This window comes from Xiphias gladius, chromosome 21, assembly GCF_016859285.1.
Source record: "Xiphias gladius isolate SHS-SW01 ecotype Sanya breed wild chromosome 21, ASM1685928v1, whole genome shotgun sequence".
Classification (NCBI taxonomy): domain Eukaryota; kingdom Metazoa; phylum Chordata; class Actinopteri; order Istiophoriformes; family Xiphiidae; genus Xiphias; species Xiphias gladius.
In genome coordinates, this window is record NC_053420.1 from 19,722,588 (window position 1) to 19,749,063 (window position 26,476).

A 26,476-nucleotide genomic window follows, 5' to 3' on the forward strand; every position below is an offset into this window, starting at 1 on the left:
TCCAGCTTGACCAACTGCATCAGCAAAATGCTACTTCCACATTCCTGCATCAGTAACAACTGTCCTATATTATACTTTACTATATGAGTGTCTTATATAGAGTCTTTTACTAATGATACGTGAAGTATATTTAGCTGATAATATGTCTGCACTTTTACTTCAGTAAGATTTTAAATGCATAACTGTTATTTGTAATGGAGTATTTTTATGTTGTCGTGTGCTACTTGTACTTAAATAAAAGATCCGAATATTTCGTTCAATACTGATGATTTAGAAGAATATCATAGATATACAGGGAGCGAGTTGGGGTGAGAGTAACCAGAGTCCTGCAGGAAGAAGAAAAATTTGCACGCCTAAATCAGTCAGGATAAACTTTTAAATGTATTCTATCAACTTATATGTTCAGCACAGGCGCACAAGGGGAAGTCAAATGCTGAAACAGCTGTGCGTTTTAAACATCTGTGCAAACGTTACTCGTACTTGCTGAGAAGCTTTCCTTTGAGAGATCTATATGTAACACAAAAGGTGAAAGCAGCAGTGGTCAGTAAGTTTTGGGCATCACCACTAAAAAATAAATGACTGAGGAAGTTCCCCTTATTCACGCACCATCAGCACGGCAACACCTCACAGTGTTCTCTGGAGGGTCATTCACCATCTACACAAAAACAACAACTCCACCAAAAGTAAGTGCGTGCTCTAGCGCCGGGGTTTGAGCTAATGCAGAATTTGATTGACCTGTTGACAGGAAACGAAAAGTGGTATGGGGCTAAAAATATGCTGCCTTCCACTCAGAGGCTATGAAAGAAATGAAATGGGTGTGTGTGTGTGTGGGGGGGTTATTTGTACCACTGGATAATGGATGAACGGGATAATCACACCTGTTCCTCTCTGGACCTGGGAAAAGCTCTGCTGAGGGCACGAACCCAGATTTAATGTAGGATACACAGAGTACGTCCATGTCCGCAATTAGTGATAACCTCACATTTGTTTCCTGTTTTAGCGCTCAGGAGCCATGGGGGACAAATGGCAAATAGACAAAGAACTGAATTAGTCACTGTCCTTCTCTGTTCTCACTTGTGCTGTGGAACTTTTCTCGTTTTCCATCAGTCATGTTCAGAGCAGACAGAGGGCACAGATTCATACCAGAAAAGTGTTCATGGAAGTGAATTTCATGTTGGTTCACGTCAACTGTTCTCCGTGCAGACAGCACTTTGAGGGTGAAAGACGTGATTAAGGAGTTTCACCCTGGGGGTCGGCTGGCCAAGCACAGCTTTGGAGAGGTCAGTCACTGTCACGTGTACTTATGGAAAACAGTTCTTTTCTGTACGATGATACATGTGGATACACTTTATTTAACAACTTATTTCTTCTCATAAGTTTTGTAGGACGTTTCCTGAAGAAAATTATTACTACTGATTATTGGGAAAATATGATTTTTCCCTGCCGAAAATCTCCTTTTAAGCCCAAGTCAGTATTAGTTCATTATTCATTTAATACTGTAAACTTGATTCTACATATATCTTGAATTGTCTGCCTGACTGTAGACAAATTTCGCTGTTTTTGCACTCTCCATTATGCCATTATTATGGAATGTATTAATTTGGAGTTTACCAATCAAACATTCTCTTTTTTTCTCTAATTATAGTTCCAAAATCCATTGTTCTTTTAGTAAACCTCCTTGGAAATCATCCAGAAATTACAGTCCTGGTAAAATAGAGCGTTACCATAAACGCATATGTAACGCTAACGCATTTTGTCACCGTGTCTCCTCTGACAACCACTTTGGTTTCGCTCCTCAGTGCGTCGACGCAGTGGGATTCTGTCTCTTTCTCAAGACATACCTAGAGGTGGATGACTTTCCTGCAGATTTCTGCCAACGCCTCTTTCGCTATTTTCAACACGCAGAGCATGATGGGAGCACAAAGATGCCACTGCCCAAAGGAGGTAAATCATCCTGCATTTTCTGAGCAGGTGTTTTCGGGGAAAAGCTTTGAGCTCCACAGTCACGCTCAGCTCAGATCATGGTTGGGAATGTACCTCAGAACCTCTTTAAAATGTTCAAAGAAATAAAATTGCTACAAAGAGTATTTCCTGTTGGACTCTTTGTCCAACACCTACCTGTTTGTTTGTCTGTTTTTTTTTTTTTTTTATCCCTTTATTGTGGCATCACAGGAATGAGGCCGTAGGCGTAGCTCTGGAGATTAGTGCACTTGTTCCAATGACCAAATTATGATAAGATATTGCTTTTATAATGCTGTACTACAGTTCCATCAGAAACTTAAAAAAAAAAAATCCTGCTGTTTTTAGCCTTTATTATGTAATAAAGGTTTCCAGTTTATTGCGAACGTTCTGTAACTTTCTTTACTTTCAGGAGGGGTCTTTCTTCGTGATGTGTCCTGTTACTTCTCAGTGCTGGAGGAAGGACAGCCGCGAGAGAAGCTCGAATGTTGGTTTCATCTACCTCTTGACCCTTTTGTGACATGTTTATTACAGTGCAACTGCCTTGTATACACATTCACAACTGTTATAATTACGACTGATTATTTGGAAGGTCTGAGAAAGTGAAGAAACGATGGCTGGATCACTGGTTATCTGTGCTGTGTTTCTAGTTACTTTCAAACTGTACGACAAAGACGGCAACGGACTCCTGGACAGCTCTGTAAGTCACTCAAAGTCTCTGAAAAGTTTCTCACAAATTCACAAAACTTTTGAGATGCTTGCGTATTCACTTACAACAGGTGACACTGGCATATTTCTTGTTTGAAATTAGTTCTGCAAAATGTTAAAAAAAAAAAAAAAAGTACTGTTTTGTTGTGTGATGTAAGTAAGGTTCAGTCACATGGTTTTGTTGAAAATATTTTGGTCAATAATGTACAGAAAGTTAAGATCACTGCCTAAAATAGGGATGTCTCAGGTGGTCTTGGACCCCTTAACTAACGCTAATGACCCCCTGAAAACCTCCAAGTCGTATGATTGAGGATCTCAAAAATTAAGCTTATTATTCTGTCTCTATCTGCACTGTGAAGTTTATTTGCAAATTGAAACAGTAAAAGGTGACGGAGCAGCCGAGAAAGTGCTTCTGACTGTTAAATGTACAGTGTACTGTATATTACTGGTATCACAGCTGCTGACACGGATATAATCACGGCACCACCACCACAAACATGTCCCAACTATAAACCAAGACTAGATAATACATTTGACTTCATGCTCCTGCTCTTCTGCTGCAGATTTGAAAAGCCCTTAATAGTCTTTATAGTCCAATGAACATAAACCAGCTCATTATGCAGAACCAGTCCTTAACAGCTCTCAACCTCACATCACTAAACAAACAAATAGTAATTAAATAAGCAGACCCAACTGCACTTGGACCACATTTTCAGTTTTACTCAGTAGATAGTTTCAGAAAAGGTCCTCACATTTGTGAACTCTGTTGTCTCTCCATCAGGAAGTGGATCGTATAATCACCCAGATGATGCGAGCTGCTGATTACCTGGGCTGGGATGTGACCGAGCTCAGACCAGTATGTACCAGTACCTGCTTTTCTGTTTCTTTTTTTTTAAATAATTTTTTTAAAACCTGCATGATTTTTTTAAAATTCTATCACAAAATCCATTCGCTATCCAAGAAAAGCTTTCAAATTTGCCAAGTGAAAGGGATTCTGGTCTGAGAAAGAGAGCTTCGTTGCAGCAGCCGAGAGCGTCAGGAGTTCATGAACACGACAAAAAGCTACTTGATATTCAATAAACTGGTCACAGGTGACAGATAATCACCGGATGTTTTGTGATCGTGCAGGTGCTCAAAGACATGATGGCAGCAATCGATGTGGACGGCAGTGGGACCGTCACACTGGAGGAATGGTTGAAGGGAGGCATGAACAATGTGCCTTTACTCGTTCTGCTTGGACTGAAGGTGAAAAACAAACATGTTTACTGTACATACAACATTTTCCAGTTTCATTAGAACCTCAGTTGTCTTGTTAATGTCGCTTTATACAACACCGCGAGGGCACAGCACTACTTTTCATGCTCTACTGTCAGTGCAGTCTACAGTACTTTTCTTTGATAAAGTCCTTTTTAATGTCCTTTTCTCTTCCTGTCACCCACAGATGACAGAGAGGGACGGGCAGCATATTTGGAGGATGAAGCACTTTAACAAGCCGACCTACTGCAGTGTGTGTCAGAGCATGCTGCTCGGCCTCGGCAAGCAGGGACTCTGCTGCACCTGTAAGATCTCACAGCTGCCACAAAGGGGCAGACGTGTACCTCATACACGGGGAAAAATAAATAAATGGAGGAGTAGAAATCTTTTCCAGTTTACTTGCAGTGTCTGTTATTTGTCAGGGTCACTGCACTTTTCTATAAATAATACGTGTAATTAGCTATAGATTCATATAAGTTCTAGCAGGGAAAAGATTGTCTTGAACACAGTCACTTCTGTAACACGGGTCCATCTTTCTTCCTACAGGTTGCAAGTACACTGTCCACAGTCAGTGCGCCAACAGGAATCCTGAATGCTGTGCTCGTACCTTTGTCAGATCTAAAAAGGAGATTGGTGTAAGAAAGCACAACAGTCCCTTTTCGCTCTCAGTTGCTTCCACTTGTTTGAGCCTTTGAGTATTAAGTCCAATTATATTTACCATGTTTTGAAGAGATTATGTTCACGTCCGCTCTCTTTTTCCTGACCAAAAACCAATGGCAGCGACAGTAAACACATTAACCAGAGGGAACATTAGGGTGCATTAGTCAGTGATAAACGCAGCCCATCAGTGTTTTTTTAAGTGCAGATTACAGGCGGCACAGTCTGCTCTGTACATCTGTTGAATGTCCTAACTTTGCACAGGCGTAGACAATGATCTGTTCACTGTCTTTTCCCAGTGCTGCGTCAGAGCCACAACTCACTGATTCACAGTAGATCACAACAGTGAGCTGCCCACAGTGTTTCAGCCTCTTTGGGACGTTTGAGGTACCAGTGGGCTTTAAGGATATTTGATCTGGTGACGCACGTGTGCCAAGTCGATGGTTGTCCAAAAAGTCATAAATCTGAAGCCGTCTTTAACCTCAACAGCTGCTCTGGAGGAGGGCGGGGTCTGTCCTGATTCTTTTCAAGTCAATAATGACGTAATTTTTCCTGCAGTCATTCAGGGCTGGATTGTGTTGTTGGCACCACAGTGGAGAACATGAACATCGCTCCTGCATCTGAATTTGATTAGCATCTTAAGATTTGTCTAGACATTAGACGTCGAGTAGAAGAGTATGTGAAAACAACACCGGGTACTGCAGTCACTTCTAGGGGTCTAAAAAGGGTGAAAATAAGTAACATTTAACAAAAACAGGTTACAATACTGGGACAACACCTAAAGTTTTTCTTTTACTCCTCTGTGTCTCAGGTAGCAGCTCACGACTGGATCAGAACTGACTGTAACTCAACCAAGTGTCAGGTCTGCCACAAGAAGATCAAAACTCTAGCAGGGAGGCGTTGTGTGTGGTGCCAGGAGATGGTGAGGACTGTGTGTGTGTGTGTGTACATAAATGCGTGAATCAGAGAGTTTCACTTCTTTCTGTGTTCACTGAATCTTGTTTTTTTTTTTTAAGTGCCATGATGAGTGTCTTCGTTCTTGCTCATCGTTCTGTGATTGTGGGCCACTGAGAGATCACATACTGCCTCCGTGGGCCATATATGCTGTCTCAAAGGTAAAACGAGCACTTTAACCCAAAAAAAAAATAAGCCATGACTGGCTTTAGGCAGTTAAGATTTTAAGGATTATTGTTAGTTCATTGTCTGTTTGTCGGTTGATTGCCCTTTGTTCCCCTTCAGGAGGAGGACACCAGCCTGTTAAATGTTACCCCTGATGGCCACATCCTGCAGGTCTGCTGCTATCAAATCTTTCAAATCCTCCCACATACTTTCATTTCTTTTCCAACTGTGCACCCATGTGTTTTCTCAGCGAGGTCTCTTTCAAGTTGCCTGCTAAGACTACCATCTGCGTAACATTGCTTTCTGGAGAATCTCCAATTTTAATGACTGGTCATGTTATTATTATCATTTTTTTTGGGGGGGGGGGGATTTCATGTTTAAAAAGCTTCTGCTAGAGTCTTTGCAGTGTGTTTGGTTCAGTTCAGTCATGGACAAATACAGCTGGGATGCTTTTGTCTGCGTCTGCACAGAGCCCTCTGATGCAGCAGTGCTTAAGTTTAAAGTGATACGTCACCCAAACTGTGTATTTTTGGTATCAGACACTCACCTCCGGTGAGCTTGAAAGGTGGCCGTTGGGTATTTCCTTCCTCACAGAGAGCAGCAGCTGTTGTCAGTTTAAATTTATGTTTGCTTTTACTATATTCTAATGTTAACCAGTTGTCAAAGCCAGAAAAAAAAAAACGACCAAAATGTCTCAAAAGACTCTGGCAGCATAATCCACATCGCTGCTGTCTGTCCATGTTCTAAGTATGTCCCAAACTCTCATATTTAATATATATGGTTGAATACACTGCTTGTATTTATCGTGTGGCTTATGTTTACTTATGGACTTAACCTTAAAGTACATTTTTGAACATTCAATGCCAACATTTCTCAGTTGAATATTTGTATAATCTGAATGGCAGCATGTGTCCATCTGTCCACAAAGTGAGACATAGGTTTGCCTGATGAGTTAAACAATCCAGGGGATCTCATTCCGTTGCACATTTTTCTTCAGATTGTTCCAATTCCAGACACCCATCCTCTGATGGTGTTTGTGAACCCAAAAAGTGGAGGAAGGCAGGGTGAAAGGTAAGCAGCTAAAAGCCTTGTTTTGGATTTTTTAGACAAATTGTTATCAATACACAGGCTTCACGTGCTACAAAATAATCTGTCTACAAAAATTTTGCTCTCTCGAACGGATATGTTTCCTTTCAAACCGATATCATGATGTGAAGACTGTCTTGCAGTACATGTGTTTGGACACCATACTGTCATTGGCAGTTTATCACGATAGTATATTATCAATAGTTCCCCTGTGAGTTCCAGCCGGAGTGTAAAGGTGACTAAGAATATGTTCCCTCTTACTTTCTTCTGTCTGTGTGCTTTCTGCAGAGTGCTCAGGAAGTTTCAGTACCTGCTGAACCCACGTCAAGTGTACAACCTGTCCAATGGAGGTCCTGCACCGGGGTACAGTAGACTTTCATCACTGTGGGACTCGCAGTTTGTCCGTGTAATTTTCTTCACATTAATTTAGACTTTTTGTCTTTCAGACTGCACCTCTTCCGCAGTCTGCGCGAATACAGGATCTTGGTGTGTGGAGGAGACGGCACAGTTGGGTGGCTCCTGGAAGCTATAGGTACTGCAGGTCCTCCTGGGTTTCAGTGAGCTGACTGAGATAACTGTCTCTAAGGCGAAATCATGTACCTGTGATTTTAGACAAAGCGGACCTCCAGGTGCACCCGCCAGTAGCTGTCCTGCCTCTGGGTACTGGGAACGACCTGGCTCGCTGTCTACGTTGGGGAGGAGGTAAAATCATAAACACATCACCTCTAAACCAAACAAGTATCACTCAGGAATTGGCACTGACATTGGCGCCATATGTTATATACTCGTCCTGCTTCTTTTGTAATTCCGTGCAAGGCTACGAGGGGTCGGACTTGAGAGAGATCCTGAAGGAGATGGAAGCCAGCGAGTTGGTTCCCATGGACCGCTGGAGCATCCAGGTGATACCAGAAGACCCTCAAGAGGCAGGAGACCCTGTACCCTACGAGATCATCAACAACTACTTCTCTATTGGAGTGGTGGGTCACTACCTCTGCAGGGGGGACTGACAGCACACATACACACGATTATTGATTGATTTCTTCATTCCTATAAAGACAAAATTCTGTTAATTTCTTCTTGACTTAAACAGAAAGTGGAATTAACAGGATTGTATTTGTGTCCATGCGAGCAGGATGCCTCTATTGCTCATCGTTTCCACTCCATGAGAGAGAAACACCCCCAGAGGTTCAGTAGCAGGTGAGGATTCACATTAACTATATCAGTGTTCCAGTTTTCCAATGGAAAATGTAACAGAGATTAGTTTTTTGGTTTTTTTTAATCAGTGATGGTGAATATCTTGTTGTTCTCTCTTGTTGATAAGAATGAAGAACAAATTTTGGTATTTTGAGTTTGCCACTTCTGAGACCATCTCTGCCTCTTGCAAGAGGCTGAAGGAGTGTCTTATGATAGAGGTGAACATTTCTCCTACAGTCATGCTGCTCTTTCACCAAAATTAATAATGAATAACTCATGTAATTGCTAATGTTTTAAGTCTTCCTTTTGTTTCGTTTTATATTAACCAAAAACAACCTACTGTTGTGCCTCCGCCAGTGCTGTGGGAGACATCTGGACCTGAGCAGCATGTCTCTGGAGGGCATTGCTGTCCTCAACATACCCAGCATGCACGGCGGCTCCAACCTCTGGGGCGAGTCCAAGAAGCCTGACGGCGTTCCCGAGGTGGAGCACAGTGAGGTTATCACTGACCCCGAACTTCTTAGAACAATCTCGCAGGGTGAGACCTGGCTGGTTGGACGATCTGTACTCTCCTAAATCATCTCATTTATGGTGTCCATTTATGGTGTTATGAGCCCTCCCCGCCTGCTTACACGTAGAAGCCATCAACCCCGTCAAGTCTAATACTGATTCAATTCTTTTATGTGTGTGTTTCATCATCCTGCAGACATGAGTGACAAGCGTTTGGAGGTGGTTGGGCTCGAAGGAGTTATAGAGATGGGACAAATCTACACTGGACTGAAGAGCGCTGGGCACAGACTGGCACAGACCTCTCAAATTACCATCAGGTTGCGTACTTTCACCTGCAGGTGGATGACAAAAATAAAAGGAATACCCGGCAAAGCGTCCCTGTTATTTTATCCCTCTCCACGCGGTCTGGAGCAGACAGACGCACATTTGGACATGATGTTAACAAATAAGCGATACAGCATAGTGAAATCTCACTGTCACTCCTCTCTGTGTGCAGGACGATCAAAGCCCTGCCCATGCAGATCGACGGGGAGCCTTGGATGCAGCCTCCTTGTACTGTAAGTGTTATTAACCATTCAAATACACTGCTAATGGTGAAGATTCATTAAAGACAGTGGTAACAGCAATGCAGTGCGCTACATCTTCAGCTCAGTAATTAAACTTAATCAAACATATATTTTCATTACTGCACCAGCAACAATATCTCCATTAGTGGAACATATGACTAGCTTATGAATTACTCTGTGCTTATCAGATATGCATCAGTTTAAAGGAATATGATCGCAAATAATCATTTGTAGCTCACCAACGTTGTGTCTGTGATTTATAATAGATCCACATAACTCACAAGAACCAAGCCAACATGCTCATGGCTGCACCGTCCAAACCGTCCAGCTTCTTTCACCTCAAGTAGAGTAACGGTTCCACTGCATCCTCCAGTCTGCAGAGGATCACAGAGGACCACCTGTATTAGTGTGAAAATGATGTGGGATGAGTATTACGAAGAGAATGTCCATCGCTGAGTGTGCAGCTGTGTTTTTGTTGTTAAGTATTAATGTGCGTGTGTCTCTTGCACTTAATCCCAATGTAATTCTGAACTATTTGAAAATACAGACAGTTTGCAGGTACGCAGCGACCACACTGACAGACCAGCTCAGAAGTGCAAATTTCACTACTCAGTCTGATCACTGCTATTGTGTGCCAACTTAAATGTAATGCGTCCATTTTTTTGTGTTTGTAAATAAAAGAGCAGAGCACATCTACAGTATATGGATAAGGAATATATATTTCATTATTTTATGTCTCGATGGCTTTTTCTGTGGTTAATCAAATTTACAGTGGTGTGTCATTGAGTTTCACCTGTACTTGCTAATGCAGCTAGTGAAGAACTGGCTTTGTTCGGGCCTTCGTAAGCTCACTGCAGCTCACCTTGTTCAACAACATTATCCTCCCTGTCTGTTCAGATATCTTTCAGAAAAATATATAACGTATTCATTTTTTTTTTTTTTTACTGTTTCTTAAATAGGTGTTGATGAAATAATGTGAGGAACACTTGATTGAATGTGTCTGAATGGGGTTTTATAAAGATTTGTCGTTAGCTTCCTCAGTGTTGTTGCCCTGTAACTTGGCTGACTTTGCATCACCTTTGTAGCGAGATACTCCCACTGATTAGGCCTCTTAAAAACAGTTACAAAATACACAGAAACATTGGGAAATCTAACAAAATATTAGTGATTAAATGTAATGATATCATGCAAAAATTTGTGGGGAATTACCCAAAATAATCTATTTTTTTGAGTCAGTCTTGTGTTTGTTTTTCATTGTATATGTATACATGTAATATGCTTGTATGTTCGTTTATTGTCTTAATGTCAAACTGTGTAGCTGTCATTTGCATGTGTGTCTTGACAATATTGTATCCTCATTTCCAGTGATTGGTCATACAGCATGGAGTTGACAACCTATATTGAATTGTCCTCAGACTGATTAACTGGTGAATGGGCAGATACAGGAAATAATTACAATCTGTTGCCAAACCACAAGTTTTTGTTTACAAAGAGGTTGATTTAATTTAGGGCGTGCTTTTGTCTCTCTGTAATACAGTGAGATTTTACTGTATTTTTCAGCTAAATATGAAGCTCTTAAAGGCTTAAGTACACTGAACTGAGACAGACTTGTGCCGGAAGGTGCTGCAGTACTTATTGTGAGGAAACAGTGACCCAGTTTTCATCAAAATCTTTTAAAGGACAAATGGCAGCATACTAAAAAGTTTACAAAATCACAGGTGTATCTTGGTAATTTACTACTTACAGTGCTTTCAGCAAAAAAGAAAAAGAGTACATCTGCATGTAAAAAACATCTACGACACAATATGTAGTGTATTTCCATGCTTATCTGTCATAAATATATTTGTCAGCTCTCAGTAGTGCTTATGTATTGTACTGACTTGTGTATTTATTTAAAGTATTACAGTGCAGTTATTGAAACTCTAAGTAATGCTCAAATCTTCACAATACCAAAGCATGAACGCGTACAGTGAGGCAGGCTTTGGATCAGTGTGGGGGGACTAATCCAGAGGTGAAGAAAACAGCAAAGGTTTTAGCTCAATATGCTCAATGTGTGTGTGTGTGTGTGTGTGTGTGTGTGTGTGTGTGGGGGGGGCTAGGTTACTTTTGGGGGAAAATTTCAGACTAAAGACCAGTCCCCTGGGGCAGGCTTGTCCAATTGGGGACAAAAGCTTTGTCCCCAGTTGGGGAAAAGCTGATTTTGGGGTCAGTGCTTTTTGTTCAGGTTAAATCTGCAGGTAGTGAAAGTAGTAGTCGATTTAATGTACCCAAAAGTGACCAAGGTGTGTGTTTCGGATTGTGTGTGTAGCACACTTTAGGCATCAGCATCAGACATAAGGAGTCACTGACACACAGCATCGGGGGTGAGAGTGAAGCTGGTGATAATCTGAAATCTCATTTTACAGGTCAATTTGTCTATTCTATCGTCTATTAAAATCTGCCAGGTCTATCATGTCAACCTGTTTTCAGTACAAACTGAAAACAGACAAGACAGCGGTCATGCTTCAGGTGCATAAATGGCCTAAATCACACCATGGGGCTGCAGAACATTACAACAAGTGATCAAAAACACCTTTGCTCTAAACAACAGTACTTCAGTGAAAGAAACAATATCACAGTTCTGAAATACTGCGTTATAAATATTATGCAGTCATTATATTAGTCATTGATGCAGGAATGGTTAAGCATCATTTTAATGTTGCAGCTGGTAAAGGTTGGGCTGGATTTTAATTACTCTACATGTATAAGGCTGTATACTGGGTAGCTTAAGATATAGTAATACATCATAATCTATTTCTTGATTACATTTTGTATTTATCTGGTAGTAAAAGTAAAAAGTTTAAAAAAAAAAGTAACTGTGAAATGTAAATAGGCTCCTCAAATAAAGTAGGAGTACCTCAAAATTGTACTACAGTACACTACTTTAGTAGATGCACTTTGCTACTTTCCACTACTGCTAAATAACAAGGCACCAATGTAACCGTATCAGCGTGTAGAGAATTTAACAATCTTACATTTGTTGACAGTTTGACAATAGTTTAACAACTGTTTACTACCACAAAAATTGTCAAAATAAAAAAAACATTGTGTTGATTTTTTTTTAACAGTTCTTAGTAAAGCATTCCAGGGGTTAAAGTGAAATAAACCTTACTTCTATCAGTACAGTACGTTCAATTCTTTCAATTATTTAACCAGGCACATGTGCTTAATTGACAAGTGCAACGTTGCAATAGTGTTTGTGTCTACTCATACGTGTGTGTACCGTATGTCAGCATGTGTGTCCTCCACTGACTGAGACTGAAAAAGACAGAGGGATGGCTGCATGTCCAATCTAGTCTGTTTGTTATTTTATGTTCATACACAAAGCAGCATCATGCTCAAAACCCTGTAATCATCTCCGTTTACTCGCAGCCAGTTGGGGCAGAGTCATTAGCGTCAGGTTCCCCCCTCTTCAGAGGAAATCTCAACCCGCTTTTCACCCTCAACGATCCATCTCACTCTCTTCGTACTTAAAAAAGAAAAGAGACCAAGCCCAAAGATCCCCTGAGAGGGTTCAAGTGTTTGTGTGTGTTAGTTTTTCTGGTTGTTGTGGAGAAGCTATGACATAGGGTGTATTAGGTGATGCTTAAATTGATGTTGACAATGGATATCTGCAGCAGTGGCGTTGACATGCATAGTGCAAATTGCTGAATGATGACATTATGGTATGAAATGGCTTGTGACTACACATTTCTTGAATTCAGAGTGTAAATTGCCGTCATTGTCGTACTTTTGGAGGTCAGAATAAGGATCTTTGTTCCAAGTGAAGATTAATTATGCTAAAAGACAGAAAGTACGCAGAGAATGCAGGGATTCTCTCTACTGATAATCGTCTATTGTGAAATGGATGCGACATAATTGAAGTGATCTTTCATAACCATTCAAAAAGTGATACCTCGTCTAATGAAGTCAAGTATTATCCATTAATTCGTTAAACTTGATCACATATAGTCATCGTTATGTTTGTGCTATTACTTTTGAATGTTAAAAGTCAAATATTTTCCAAAATCTTGCATCACCCTTCAGAAGGATACATTAGTGATTGCACTGATAAAACATTCATCTTGATCCAAAACGTCTCAAAGTATCCAAATCATTCAATCACTTAATTTGTCTCCAGAGGACAATTGGTTAAGCAGCAGTGAAACTGAAGCAGAATAAAACAAAAAGCTCTTAAAAACATCATTACAAAGTAATGATTAGTATAAACAAGGTAAAACAATTCAAACATATTGAGGTTCAAAGTTCATTCTTGACAAATCAAACACACCCCAAGGTCCATTTAGTGGCTGGTTTGGAGCTTTCAGTCATATGACAGGATGTAGATGTTCAAATTTCCAGGTTTTGATTTGATTGATGATTCCATTTTTTTAAAATCATGTGATATAAATGAAAGCTCCACAAGAGTTACTGAAAGGACCTTAAGGTGAGACTGTCTTGTCAAAAGGTGTTTCCTGGGTCAGGAATGAACTACATCTCAACCTTTAAGACAACTTGGTGGACAAGTGCTTAAAAAAGTCGTCCACAAGTCCATGCCAAATTGGCAAACTCCATCTGCTGATGAAGCTCATGCGGCATGATCAAATGCCCCAGAACAGCTACTACTGGACCTTGAGATAAGCTTGTTTCGTCAAATGTAAAAATACGGGCTAAATTATTATGGAGAGCCAAAGTGTTCAATGTCAAACAAATAACAAAACATGATGAAATAATCATATAAACAAATAATCATGATCAAAAACAGAACAAAACGTATATGTGTATATTCATGTGAAATAATTCAATGAAGTTTTTTAAAAAAGGAACTAATTATTATCAATTTTTATTTAATTCCGTTTCTTTTTTAAAATGTAGGAGGTTTCAGGTCATTATTCTATAACTCCAGCAGTTTTGATTTCGAAATGTGTAAAAGTATCCTGTAATTAAAAAAAAAAATGCTGAACAGATATATGTGCGCTCATGGTACCTTTTCCTCCGAGAGTTTCGTTTAAATATGGCAGAGGGTATTTCTAGCTCTCCTATGAAAATAAAAGCCCTATTTCGTGAAGAAACCCTACAGGTGTTTCCTGGACTGTCCTGTGATAACACACCTCCCCGCTGCAAAGGCGTATAATCTCTATATTTCCAGTCAGAAAACGTCTGCACCTCCAAACTGCGGTTATTTTTAGCATTTTTTTTCATCCACTAATAGCCCCACGTGAGCGCCGCTTTCGTTGTCGGTTTATATTTAGTACGCACGCTCCCCCGGCTCTTGCGTCAATGGAATCCCGTGTGTGCGTCACACGGAAGAACGTCTGTGCAGAACGCGACGCTGATTGGCTCGCGTCCCGGAACGTTCCACCGCCCCGTTTACCATCTATGGGCATGGACCCGCCTTTTTGTCGACGCAGCCAAAATAAAACAAGAGTGTATGGAGCCGTCGGCGTTGGTCTGAGTCAGTGTGTGTGTTCGAGTGTGTTTGAATGAGTGTGTGTGCTGACAGCAGCTGGCAGAGGTGACATTCATCGGTTTCACTGGTTTGGAATAAATGAAAAGCCTCAAAATCCGGATATTTACATGAACCAGGTGAGTGGAAGATGACTGCTTGTTTGTTTATCCAGAGGGGTCGCGTTCATGCCGATGTTAGATTTACTGTGGATGCATGCCTTTATGTTTCTTTATAACTACTTTCATAACGATTTAAGCTCGCGGGACAAGAATGACTGGATTGCTGTTTCATCGTTTAAACATTTGCAGCCTTATACTCAAATTCATTTGATGGTTTGGTTGGAAATAATGTTTAAGGGTAGCAGTCAGAGCGCTACACTTAGTTGCAAGTTTACTGGGTACACCGAGCTAAAACGAATGCAGTCTATCTGCGATAAATCCTACCCTCATGAAGTTCGTAGTGTTCAGTTTTGTTGGAACTACTTCAGAAAGGTGTTGATTTTACTAGACCATCACCATTGATATAAGTGGGGGGTTTAGACAAAATATGACAAACAACATACCGGCAGAACAAACTGCACCCTCCAAACTGGCTATAAAGTTGAATCAACAGCTCTGACTGAACATTAGTTTTAGCTAATGTGTGCCTAAGAAAGTTCAGAGCTCACATCTGTGTGTTTTCATCTCAGTGACTTTCACTATTTTACCCGTTTCATGTTTTATGTGAGAGGCTATTACTGTTGCTATACGAGCAGAGGTATAGAGTAGAGTAGGGTATATTTATAGGATCTAAAACATCTCTGACACTTCAGTAGTGAGACTTCACCGTAAGTCAAGCTTAACTGTACATTTCGGAAGACGGATCAACAATTTGGTTTTAAGTTTAAACAATTTTCGAAGAACGATCAGGTGTTGTCATGAGATGTGAGGCACACTTTGTACTGAAAAACCCATATAGTGAGGAAGTTGGCACTTGTGGATACACGCCCATTAACCAACCATGCACACACACAGACACACAAACCCACACACACACACACACACACACACACACACACACACACACACCCACACCCACATCCACACCCACACAAGCAGGCTTTTGCCAACTTTCCCATTTCAGCTGGCATACAGCCCAATCCTGAAATACAATCTGAAACACTCCCTGGTACAGTCCCCGCGAAAGAGGGTTGCCCTCCACTCAAGGAGGTTTTCAGAGCATTAACAGCCAGTAACACAATATCTGACGGTATCTGATTGCTCCACTGGATCCCCCTCTGCATTTTCTAAAGAGGACTAATAGACCCTGGAGCTAGAGAATGGCTTGTAGAGGAGATGAGACTGTGCGTTCAAGGTGTTTAGGTGTGGATGGGTCTAGAGGGAAGATTTAAAAAATGCTGACCTAAAGATTTAAGCAATATCTAATTTACTACACGTTTTAACAGTCAACGCCTTATTAGCTCCAGTTATCCCCAGTGATTTAACTCACCCTCTGCTGTTTTGAAAAAGTAAGCCTAAAAAGTTGAATGTCTCGTAAACAGTTGTTTACAATGTAATTTTTTTTTTTTGAATAATTAAGACATTTGCTTGGATTTAATAATGCATATTTAGTGTATATAAATGTAAACAATATTTATCCTACATAGACAAACATCAGGGTTTATTTTCATCTGTAGTAATTGTTGCTCTCCTCTGTCCCAGCGATGCCCTGTGTACAAACCCAATATGCATCTCTGCCCCATGACACATACATCAACTCTGAGTTCTTGAATCCTGACCTCAGTGCCAAACTGGTGATGGACATCAGTGGCCAAAAGGACCAGCTGTCTACATCTTCATTGCCCAGCATCAACACCTTGGTGGGAAACGGCTATGTGGGGGAGTTTGATGCTTATTCCTGCAAGATTACCACCGCTCCTCCTGCCTCTACGTTTTCATTCAATCATGCCACTGTAGCTGAAAGCTCCAGCCCTCAGATGCAGAACCAGGCCTTCAAGCTGGATGATCTCCAGGTGTATGGCTGTTACCCAGGCTCCTTCGCGCTCAGCTGCCTCGATGAAACACTGTCGTCATGTGGCTCAGACTATTATGGCAGCCCAGTTTACGCTGCTGCTTCTCCTCCAACACCAGGCTTTCAGACCCAGTCTGCACCTGTCTGGGATTCCCCTTTCAGCCCCTACCCCTCAGCCCCCCCCTCCTCTGTGGCTGATAAGGCCGCCATGGCTCAGCAGCTCTCCTTTTTCACCTTCAGCCCTGAGCCGGGGCAGCACTCTCCCCAGGGGCATCATCAGGAGGCTCAGTCAGGCCAGGACGACCCTTTCTTCTTGTCTCACCAGCAGCATGTATCTCCACTTCATTGTCCCCCCATGTCCCTGGAACATGGACCTCTGGAAAGCCCCAGGCTAGTTGAGGGGGCCATGATATCTCCTAAAAATCACAACCCAGGATCCAGTGAGGGCCGATGTGCAGTTTGTGGCGACAATGCATCCTGTCAGCACTATGGAGTCCGCACCTGTGAGGGCTGCAAAGGTTTCTTCAAGGTAAACAGATGAACAGCTTTTTGCAAGTTTATTCTACAGTACAATAGAGTATAGAATACAATAAATCTGCAATCAATGAGGTTCATTATTATTCTGAGTAGAATAAATCATTGGTTTCAAAGTGTATGTTGTCCATTAAGTAAAGATACATTTAAGGAAGTTTAGAAAACAGTGACACCATTACATAGCTGGTGTCAGGGAACACCGACACGCTTATTTTTTTTCAACTGGAAAATGTCCCGCACTGTAGATATCTTGGGTCACAATTCTCTAAAAAAAAAAATTTTAGGGTATCCTTATTTAAAAGTTTTGCTTACGTTACATGTCAATGTAAAAAGATGAATTTGGGCTGGTGTATTATTGGATTATTTTGAGCTCTCAAATATCGATATTGGTGTCAGCCTTAGAAAAACAGCACAGCCGACTGTTATACAGATTATAAAGGACATTTATATTGAGCAGTTACCTGTAATGCAACAGTGTTTATTGGCTGATACCTATATGCATTTTTATCCCACCAGAAATGCATGTTTTTTTGGACATGCAGATATTAAGGAAATCAACAGGATTAACTTATTTTTAAATTATTATTATTTAACATAAGATTACGCAGATTTATTGGTGCATTTCTATAATTAACAATATTACACGTTTGCAGTGATATAAACTTATAGTAGTGTAATTTTTTTCCCTGTTTTACAGCGAACTGTACAGAAAAATGCAAAGTATGTGTGCCTTACCAATAAAGACTGTCCGGTGGACAAGAGGAGGAGAAATCGCTGCCAGTTCTGCCGTTTCCAGAAATGTCTTGCAGTGGGAATGGTCAAAGAAGGTAATGCGATGTCAGACTCTCTTAAAGCTTTCAGTGACTAATGAATGATGACAAGAAACCGGGGTTTGTAATGACAGTCTTGTGGAACCAAAGTTAGGGCTGACATGCATACTTTATGTAACAAGAGCTTTACAGTGCCAGCTGCAGAAAAAGGAAAAACTGAAATTGATACAGCAAGTGTGGGGTGCAGCGACGGCCATGTGATAGTGACAGACGTGTGCTTTAAGTGTTCCTCTCCTCTTTTCTGTCCCTCTTAGTTGTTCGCACAGACAGCCTCAAAGGTCGCCGGGGTCGCCTGCCCTCTAAACCCAAGACCTTATCCGAGGCTTCGTCCACGACCTCCAGTGTCAACATCATATCCTCTCTTGTCAGGGCACATTTAGACTCAAACCCAACCATTGGAAAGCTTGACTACTCCAAGGTAAATCTCAACACTTGCAGTATGTCCAGAGCACCTTTGTACAGATCAGATTCGTTCCATGATGCAGAATGAAAATAAAGACAGCAAGCAGTTCACTGAAAATCTTTTCAGTAGCACTGAGCATTCCTTCCTCTCCCTCCTCAGTACCAGGAGACAGTGGACAACCTGAAAGAAAAGGAGGATGCAGGCGACATCCAACAGTTTTATGACCTCCTGACCGGTGCCTTGGATGTGATCAGAAACTGGGCTGAAACCATCCCGGGTTTCACAGACTTCTGCACAGAGGACCAGGAGCTGCTCCTTGAATCTGCCTTTGTTGAGCTCTTCATCCTCCGACTCGCATACAGGTTGGCTTTCTATACGGTTAAAAAAATGCCATGTCAACTGTTATTTTGCTAGACATACAATACTTTGGTTGTACTAATGGCTTGAAACTGCGCAGGTCAAACCCAGAGAAGAACAAGCTAATCTTCTGCAACGGCGTGGTCCTCCACCGGCTGCAGTGCGTTCGCAGTTTTGGAGACTGGATTGACTCCATCATGGATTTCTCCCAAAGTCTTCACCGCATGAACTTAGATGTCTCCTTGTTTGCCTGCCTTGCGGCACTTGTTATCATCACTGGTGAGAGCCTTAGTATGCTTTTCATTCTTGTGAATCTCACTGCATTTGAATTTTATATTTATATTCGGACTGTGTTTCTTAAGAGAACATCTTTTGCCCCTAGATCGCCATGGCCTCAAGGAGCCCAAACGAGTCGAGGACTTTCAGAATCATCTCATCACTTGTTTAAGGGAACACGTGAGTGGAAACGGATCAGAACCGAGTAGGACCCAGCCCAACTATCTTTCTCGTCTTCTGGGCAAACTCCCCGAACTGAGGACTCTGTGCACACAGGGACTGCAGCGAATCTTCTACCTAAAACTGGAGGACCTGGTCCCCCCTCCACCAATTGTGGAGAAAATCTTTATGGATACTCTGCCGTTCTGAAAAAACATTAACACGAATGTGTTATTTGTAAAAATGATAGACACACAGGAGGTGGAAAGTACCTAATGTGAGGTTTTATCACTGAACTCTACTGGTGAACCTCCATCTATCACACTGACCTGTGTGCTGACAGATGTCTGACATTATTCAAGAGACCATTATTTTTCTAACATTAAGTTTTAAAATTTCATACAGTACCTGCCTGAGTACTACATAAAGATTTATTTCAGTTCCATGAAACTGTCATAGACAGAACTGAAATGGTATAAACAGTTCCGGACACAGTTTATATATATTTTTGTGTGCATGTGTAAAATGACTTTATTGCTGTGCTAGATGTGTGAATGTTGCTCTGTAGCTAAAAAGACATGGGTATTTGGGTAGATGCAATGCAGTGTTACATACTCAGAAACACACTAATTTCTTAAAAAGCATGTTTTTAAAATTGCTTTTTGACCCCACTAAGAAGCTGAGGTAGTGTATTTTTTAGTAGAAAAACGCAGACAGAATCACAATTCCTGTTTGTTAAAAAGAACTACGGAGTCCTACTTTTCAAGAGGGAAATATTTACTAATTTCTTTGTATCTCAAAAGATAGTTTTAGTCATAATCTTGCTCCTGTGGTAGGTCTCGGACCAAAGTTTACTCTTATTTTGATACTACCAGTTACAAACCTTATTGCCTTAAGCTAAACAAAATGTTCCGCCATAACTTTGGTGCTGCCATTTTGCAACACCTTGTAAAGGATGGTGCTGGCAGAGCTCCTGTTGAACCGCGTGTCTCTGTAATAACATAATTTGTGGGCTTTTGAGAACAAAAATGGACTTGTTGAATGAAAATGCAAAGTGCCTTTTATACAGCCTCAGTCCGTGAACCATATTAAGTGACACTAAGAGAATTTTCATTCCAAATATCACATACAGCGAGTCCCATTTGTTACAGACATGAACAAATATGTCACCATCAGAATTCATACTGAACTCATCACTGAAGAATATGATTTCAGGTTTGTGCCAGCTTTTGATATGAAGTGCCTGAGGCCTGGGAGCGTCAACACAGTTTGACAAAGAGCATACAATACTCAAACGTACACTTCACACTGCTAACCTAGAAGGGCATCACGTGTTGACAGGTGGTTTAGGTTTGAAAGTTATAACTACAGTAGAGCTGTCCATCTTGAGATTTAGTCATGTCAGAGCACATTTCAGAGTCTCCATGTATCCACAATTAGAGTATACCATTGCTATTATTATGATACATGGGAAAAAAAACCCCACTATGCTCAAAAATTCATAAGCATACGCAGACATTTTGTGTTTGAAATCAACTGGTTTCTTGTCTTTGGCTGTTACATGCAGATACTTAACCCATAACGTGTTTTGAACCTCAACTTTGTGTGTTTGTAAAAGTTTCTCCTACTGTCTTCCACATTCTTCTGAATCGTGCAGTTTTTTTATATGTTGGATTTTGTAAAAATTTTCATCTCAAAATGAACTCAAGAAATACAGTATCTTAAGAAATCACAGTGAAATGTGATGGAAAGATGAGCAGCTACGAGCACTTCAAACAGTGTTCAAAAAGTATAAAGAATACTTCTTTCTCCTACTGTATGATTTTGTTTGGGACATGCCCATTGACTTTGAAAATACTGCCAGGGCTTTCGTAAAATGGTGCAAAAGTATTCAGAGACAGAGAGTATTTGATAATAAATGTTTTTAAAAATATACCCCGGTGGCTGCCTTCATTTACATGTTTGGAAATTGAGTGATGTATTTCCCGTTAGTCATTTGTCCTTTGTCTCTGTCTGTCTTTCTCTTCAAAGATATCTTTAGTTTTGTCTGGTTTCAGTTGTGAAAGATGTATATTCAATTTCTCCATAGGTTTAAGTTTCATTTCTTTGTTACAGATTTTCAGTTTTCATTCTTGCTTTGCCACGATTACTGTTTGTAATTAACATGAAATGATACGCGATAAAATATGAAATCATCTCAAAATATTTAAATTTTCATAGGTTGTACTTCCTGCTGAAGTCATGAATATACAGTTCCATTTTTTTGAAAAGGCTAAATCATTTCCTAAAACAGCTGGGCAATGTAGTTTTTAGCAAAAGTTCCTCAAACAGGAGTAAATTGTGCATTTGTTGTAACTATTTTCAGCTGCAAATTTGTTGCACTAAGTGAGTATTTACGGCAGCAGGACAGTGTGTGGAACCAATGCAAAATAGACTACAGTTCCCATGTTCAGCGTGAACATGGGAACTGTGATGTGGTTTGGATTCACATTCACTGTTCGATGGATTGTCATGAAATTTAGTACAGACATTCATGTTCCCCCCAGGATGAATTGTAATAACTGTTCCGCCATCAGCAGGTCAAATTTTTAATTTGTCCAATACTTTGGTTTATGGCCAAATACCTAAAAAACTGATGACAAACTAACAAATGTTAGCATGCAAACTCGCTAAACTAGGACAGTTACCATGACAAACATTATACCTGCTAAACACCAGCAGGATAGCATTGTCACTGTGAGCATGCTGGTGTTAGCATTTAGCTTTTGCGCGGCGCCACAGACCCTGATATAGGGTAAGCTAAATCCTGGTTTGGCTACATAGGCAAAACTTTATAGTAGGATCAATGTATTGTTGGTTTTCATATCAGAAAAACCAGACTCGTTCCTTAAGAAGAGTCTAGAAAATGTTTTCCAGTCAAGTGATACTGTACAGGAAACAAAACCTATCTTTATTTAACACAGGACCAACTGTGCTGCAGCTTGTCACATATTAATGATGTGATGAAAAGTGACCAAAAGTAGTCCTTCGCCTCCTTTTCACTGGGTCTCCGTTGTTTTGACACACATGGCGCTAATGTTGGCAACATCCCTGACCAGAGGAAGCCGACACCGTCCCACTCTCAGCCACAGCAGACTGCAGCACCGACTGCATTCAGCCTGCTTGACACCCAATCCTACTGTACGCCACGTACCGGTCATCTGGATATTGGTGTTGGCAGACAGAGTGGAAAAAGGGGACAAGGGGAGAAAAGAGGAGGAGGCAATATGAAAGCTAGCTTGCATTGAGGTGTTCATTATGTTACAAAATGGCAAGCATGCTGCCCACGTCAGATGTAATGGGAACAGCAGAGGAGTACAGTTTCATAAGGAGGATTTAGATGAATGCAGCAGCTCAGAGAGTTCTTTTGGTTGTAACTAAAACTATTTTTTTTTTTATCTGGCCACAGAACTATGTACTGTGTTAATCCTTTCTGACTTTCAGTGTGACTTTTTATTCTTAATGGTCACGTAACCATGGAAGGCCAGCCACGTTGCCAGTTCACATTGCCCAAACCAAAACTCAAAAATAAATCCCCTGTCAATATATCTCATGTTTGAACTCGCTGGGTTTCTTGACACCATCTTTTTCCAAAAGTGGAAAGTTACCATCTGGAGCTGCCATTGGCCCCTTAACTTTTGACCAGTGCCTTGACATGCAACACTCAGCATTCGGGAACAAAGTGTAGCCTTACACCCTGGAGACATGCAACATTATGTTCTGACTAGTAATATGTGGCTCACTTGTCATGGTGATTTGTTGCACAAACATACCAAGCTCCATGTTTTGCACTTTGCTTCTGCACCTTCTCCTACTACATGGGAACTGCTTGAGAACCTGTGAAAAGGGTTCTGTACCATTAGACTACAACAACAACAAAAGAAAAAAAATTCTTGTAAGTCAGTAAATTTATTCAAGTACTTTACTTAAGTACAAGTATGAGGTTTCTGTACTTTGCTTGAGTATTTTATGTTATTTTAAACTTCTTCTTCACTGCATTTGAGACCAAATTCATTAGACAGCTACATTTACTGGTTACTCTGCAGAATAGCACTGTAACCACAAAACCAATAATGCACCCACAAAGTATGATGTGTTTTTATAAATTAAATTACCCAACAGTACAACATCAAAATGCTCATTAATATTATTGTTAATGCATCAGTAACAACACTAAGAGTCTACAGCCATGCTACCCTAACAAAAAATTCCTGTGTAATTCATGTGGTATGACCTTACAGTACCACAGGTACAGCACATTCTTCGATAATGTATCACAGAACCTGTGGTACTGTACCATAGAGCCTGTGATACAGTCCTGTGATAAACATCCCCAAATACCATACAAGCCTCTGACTACTACAGGAATTGGCTACATAAGCACATGGTACAATACCACAGAATGTATGGTATATTACCACAGGATTTGTAGAAAAGTATCGCAGAGTGTATAGTATATCACCACAGAACGTGTAGTACAGAACTGCAGAGCCTAAGGTACAATCCTGTGGCCAACGTCCCCAAATTCCATATAAGGCCTCTAAGGGAGTAAGTTTAAGGGAGTAAGGGAGTAAGTACCACAGGAACATGAGGTACTAGTACCACAGAAATTGTATGATATTTTACCACATGAAGTTTTTGTAAGGGTAGCAGCTCTTGCTCATGCTATTGTCAGAATGATAACATACTTAAGTTTAGCAAAGACAATGTTTACTGCGTTCATCATCTTACCTTAGTTTGTTAGCGTTCTACTCTTTAATTATTGTCAAAAGCAAAATGAAGTTAAAATTGAGATTTAAAGGTTTACCAAAGTTACTATAATTCATCCGGAGTTGGGCAAGAACATCTGTACCAAATCTATCCAGTATTTGTCCCGACATTTCAATCAAAATCACATACGTGAACCTCATGGCTAGAGGAAAAGTCAGGATGATGAATGTGCGTACAAAATTTCATGGCAATTCATCTCATAGGAGTTGTTTGTATTTCAGTCTGGACCAAAGTGGTAGACAGACCGACCATCCGACATTACCATCTGCAGAGCAACTAGCATTGCTAAAAATATTCCAGTAAAATGTTATACTTTATACTGATCTAAAACCAGCAAGGAAGATTTTTCTGCAATATGAGTTCTTTTATTTTTGATAATTTGAGTATATTTTACTTTTCATGTTGACCTACGTTACTCAAGAAAAACTGTACTTGTTCTGTTTATAACTGATAAATGACCGAAGCACAGTAAAATAAATAAATAAATAAATAACAATAATAAACTAACTATTTTTCTATCTGTCTGTGAAGATTCTCAGTCATCCAGGTCATGGTATTCTGTATCTGTATTGTTTGAATTTTGCTGGACCTTGGAGCAAGTCCAGTTGCCTGCATCTTTTTCTATTGCATAATTTTAATTTGGCAATTAAGTCATGTGTAACATGAAAACTTTGCATATGGGCCTGTTACAAAGATGTGTGTGTGTGTTAGTGTGTCTTTGTGTGTGAGAGAGAGAGAGAGAGAGAGAGAGAGAGAGAGCAGCTAATTGCTGGAGAGGATATTGTTCCAGCGGGAGGAAAACTAATAGGTTTGTTTGTGAGGATGCTGCACCTGTCGTTTATTGATGGACTGAGCTGTAAATAACTTTGTGAAGCTGTTTAATGTTCTGTGGAGGCTTCTGTGTTTCTTTCTCCACTCTCTTCTATACGTTGTTATGCAGACACACCTACGCACAGGTGCTCATACTCTTCTGCAGATATCCATGTTATTTATTTTCTAGGGCATCTCAGCTCAGTTCAGAAACCTGCAGTATGCTTCAGATAGAAAGAAAAAATGAATGTGTCTAAGGGCAGTTGGCATGGCATTTCAAAGTGGAAATGATGAACACAGAATCTCATGTTCATCCGCACACATTCATTTGTACACGTACTCTATATTTGTGCAACAGCACTAGTATGAGTGTGGGTGTGTTGTTGAGTGTGGAAAACCCTCTATGAGTGTATTTATAGCAGGCCATTGTTGAGCCCATAGAAACCTCTGTAATTGGATCTGGTCTCACTCACTAAGAGAGAGTCCGGTGATAAATGAGTTGGCAGACATCACTGCTCATGCCATCCCTGCGATAACCGTACGCCCCACATCACCGTCTTGAGCTCTTAGTCCCCGCAGGATTAAATTCATAAGTGAATGGTGAGCCTGCTGAATTATCATTCTGAAGTGTGTGAGAGGAAGGGATAGTGGAGACCAGTTTGCTCTGTGGACATTTAATGGCTGTTGCTTTTGTGTCCTTGGGTATTACCTTATATTTTGCACTCGAACGACTGATATTATATTTCAAAGCTGACTGTCATTATTATGCTGTTTTTGTTTTAACTAAGAGGTTCGAAGAAATACTTAAGATCACACCAGTAAAGTTCACAGTTTTGCTTTTTGCCTAAAATAGATTGAATTACCCGAAAAAGAAAAACTTTACATTTTCTTGTGTTTTATACACAATATGTACAAAGAATTTAAGTCTCTCTTTTATGGTGTTTGAGGCCTTCTCTATTTCATAAGGGAATACAATGCACTACTATTAGTTTTAATGAGAACATGTTTCATGACTTCAAATTTTGCCTGTTTATTGCAATTCTGAGCATCACTTCTGTAAATCTCTTCAATATAGAATGAGAAAAAATGTTTTTGGAGCAACATGGTTAAAGGAAAAAGAGATACAAATAGATGACTGACTGTTTTATATTACACCCCATAAACTAGAGGCATTGTTATTAATCTAAGGCTTTAAAAACTGATAACTGTAAGAAGATGCAAAGATGCTGCCTGAAAAGCACAGTTAGCATAAAAAAAAATTACATCCTGTGTGTGTGTGTGTGTGTGTGTGTGTGTGTGTGTGTGTGTGTGTGTGTGTGTGTGTGTGTGTGTGTGTGTGTGTGTGTTTATGTGGGTGTGTATGTGTATGTGTGTGTGTGTGTCTCACTATGTTGGAAACTTCTCCCTGCTCAGCTGGAGAATATGAGAATGTTACAATTATAAAACAAGATTGACAGGATGGATAATGTTGCACTAGCAGATGACAGTTCCTGGCTACATGCCCGGAAGTTATTCACAGCAAAGCCCACACACACACACACACACACACACGTACACTTCAGAGAGTGCCAACACACGGATCAAGTGCTAAGGGATGGCAGTAGAGGAGGGGGGCCGGTGGACAGGGCGTGGTGTATGTGTTTGTGTGTGTGTGTGTCTGTGTGTGTGTGTGTGTGTGTGTGTGTGTGTGTGTGTGTGTGTGTGTGTGTGTGTGTGTGTGTGTGTGTGTGTGTGTGTGTGTGTGTGTGTGTGTGAAAGGAAGGGTTCA

General features: G+C 40.5%; 2 protein-coding genes across 2 annotated transcripts; both read left to right on the top strand.

Moving 5' to 3' along the window:
* Positions 1–1,226: 1,226 nt before the first annotated feature.
* On the top strand, positions 1,227–10,841 carry dgkab (diacylglycerol kinase, alpha b). Its single transcript, XM_040158973.1, has 22 exons — positions 1,227–1,280; positions 1,800–1,944; positions 2,372–2,446; positions 2,610–2,659; positions 3,449–3,523; positions 3,796–3,912; positions 4,109–4,226; positions 4,468–4,556; positions 5,390–5,500; positions 5,595–5,693; positions 5,818–5,868; positions 6,695–6,768; positions 7,072–7,146; positions 7,230–7,315; positions 7,396–7,485; positions 7,600–7,760; positions 7,916–7,980; positions 8,105–8,195; positions 8,335–8,515; positions 8,684–8,804; positions 8,984–9,044; positions 9,320–10,841. The coding sequence occupies exons 2-22, from the start codon at positions 1,926–1,928 to the stop codon at positions 9,398–9,400; spliced, it is 1,890 nt and encodes a 629-aa protein (XP_040014907.1). The 5' UTR covers positions 1,227–1,280; positions 1,800–1,925; the 3' UTR covers positions 9,401–10,841.
* Positions 10,842–14,530: 3,689 nt separating this feature from the next.
* On the top strand, positions 14,531–20,823 carry LOC120807190 (probable nuclear hormone receptor HR38). The gene is made up of 7 exons (XM_040158931.1): positions 14,531–14,657; positions 16,221–17,059; positions 17,762–17,891; positions 18,149–18,312; positions 18,457–18,659; positions 18,755–18,933; positions 19,037–20,823. The coding sequence occupies exons 2-7, from the start codon at positions 16,223–16,225 to the stop codon at positions 19,297–19,299; spliced, it is 1,776 nt and encodes a 591-aa protein (XP_040014865.1). The 5' UTR covers positions 14,531–14,657; positions 16,221–16,222; the 3' UTR covers positions 19,300–20,823.
* The last annotated feature ends 5,653 nt before the right edge of the window (positions 20,824–26,476 follow it).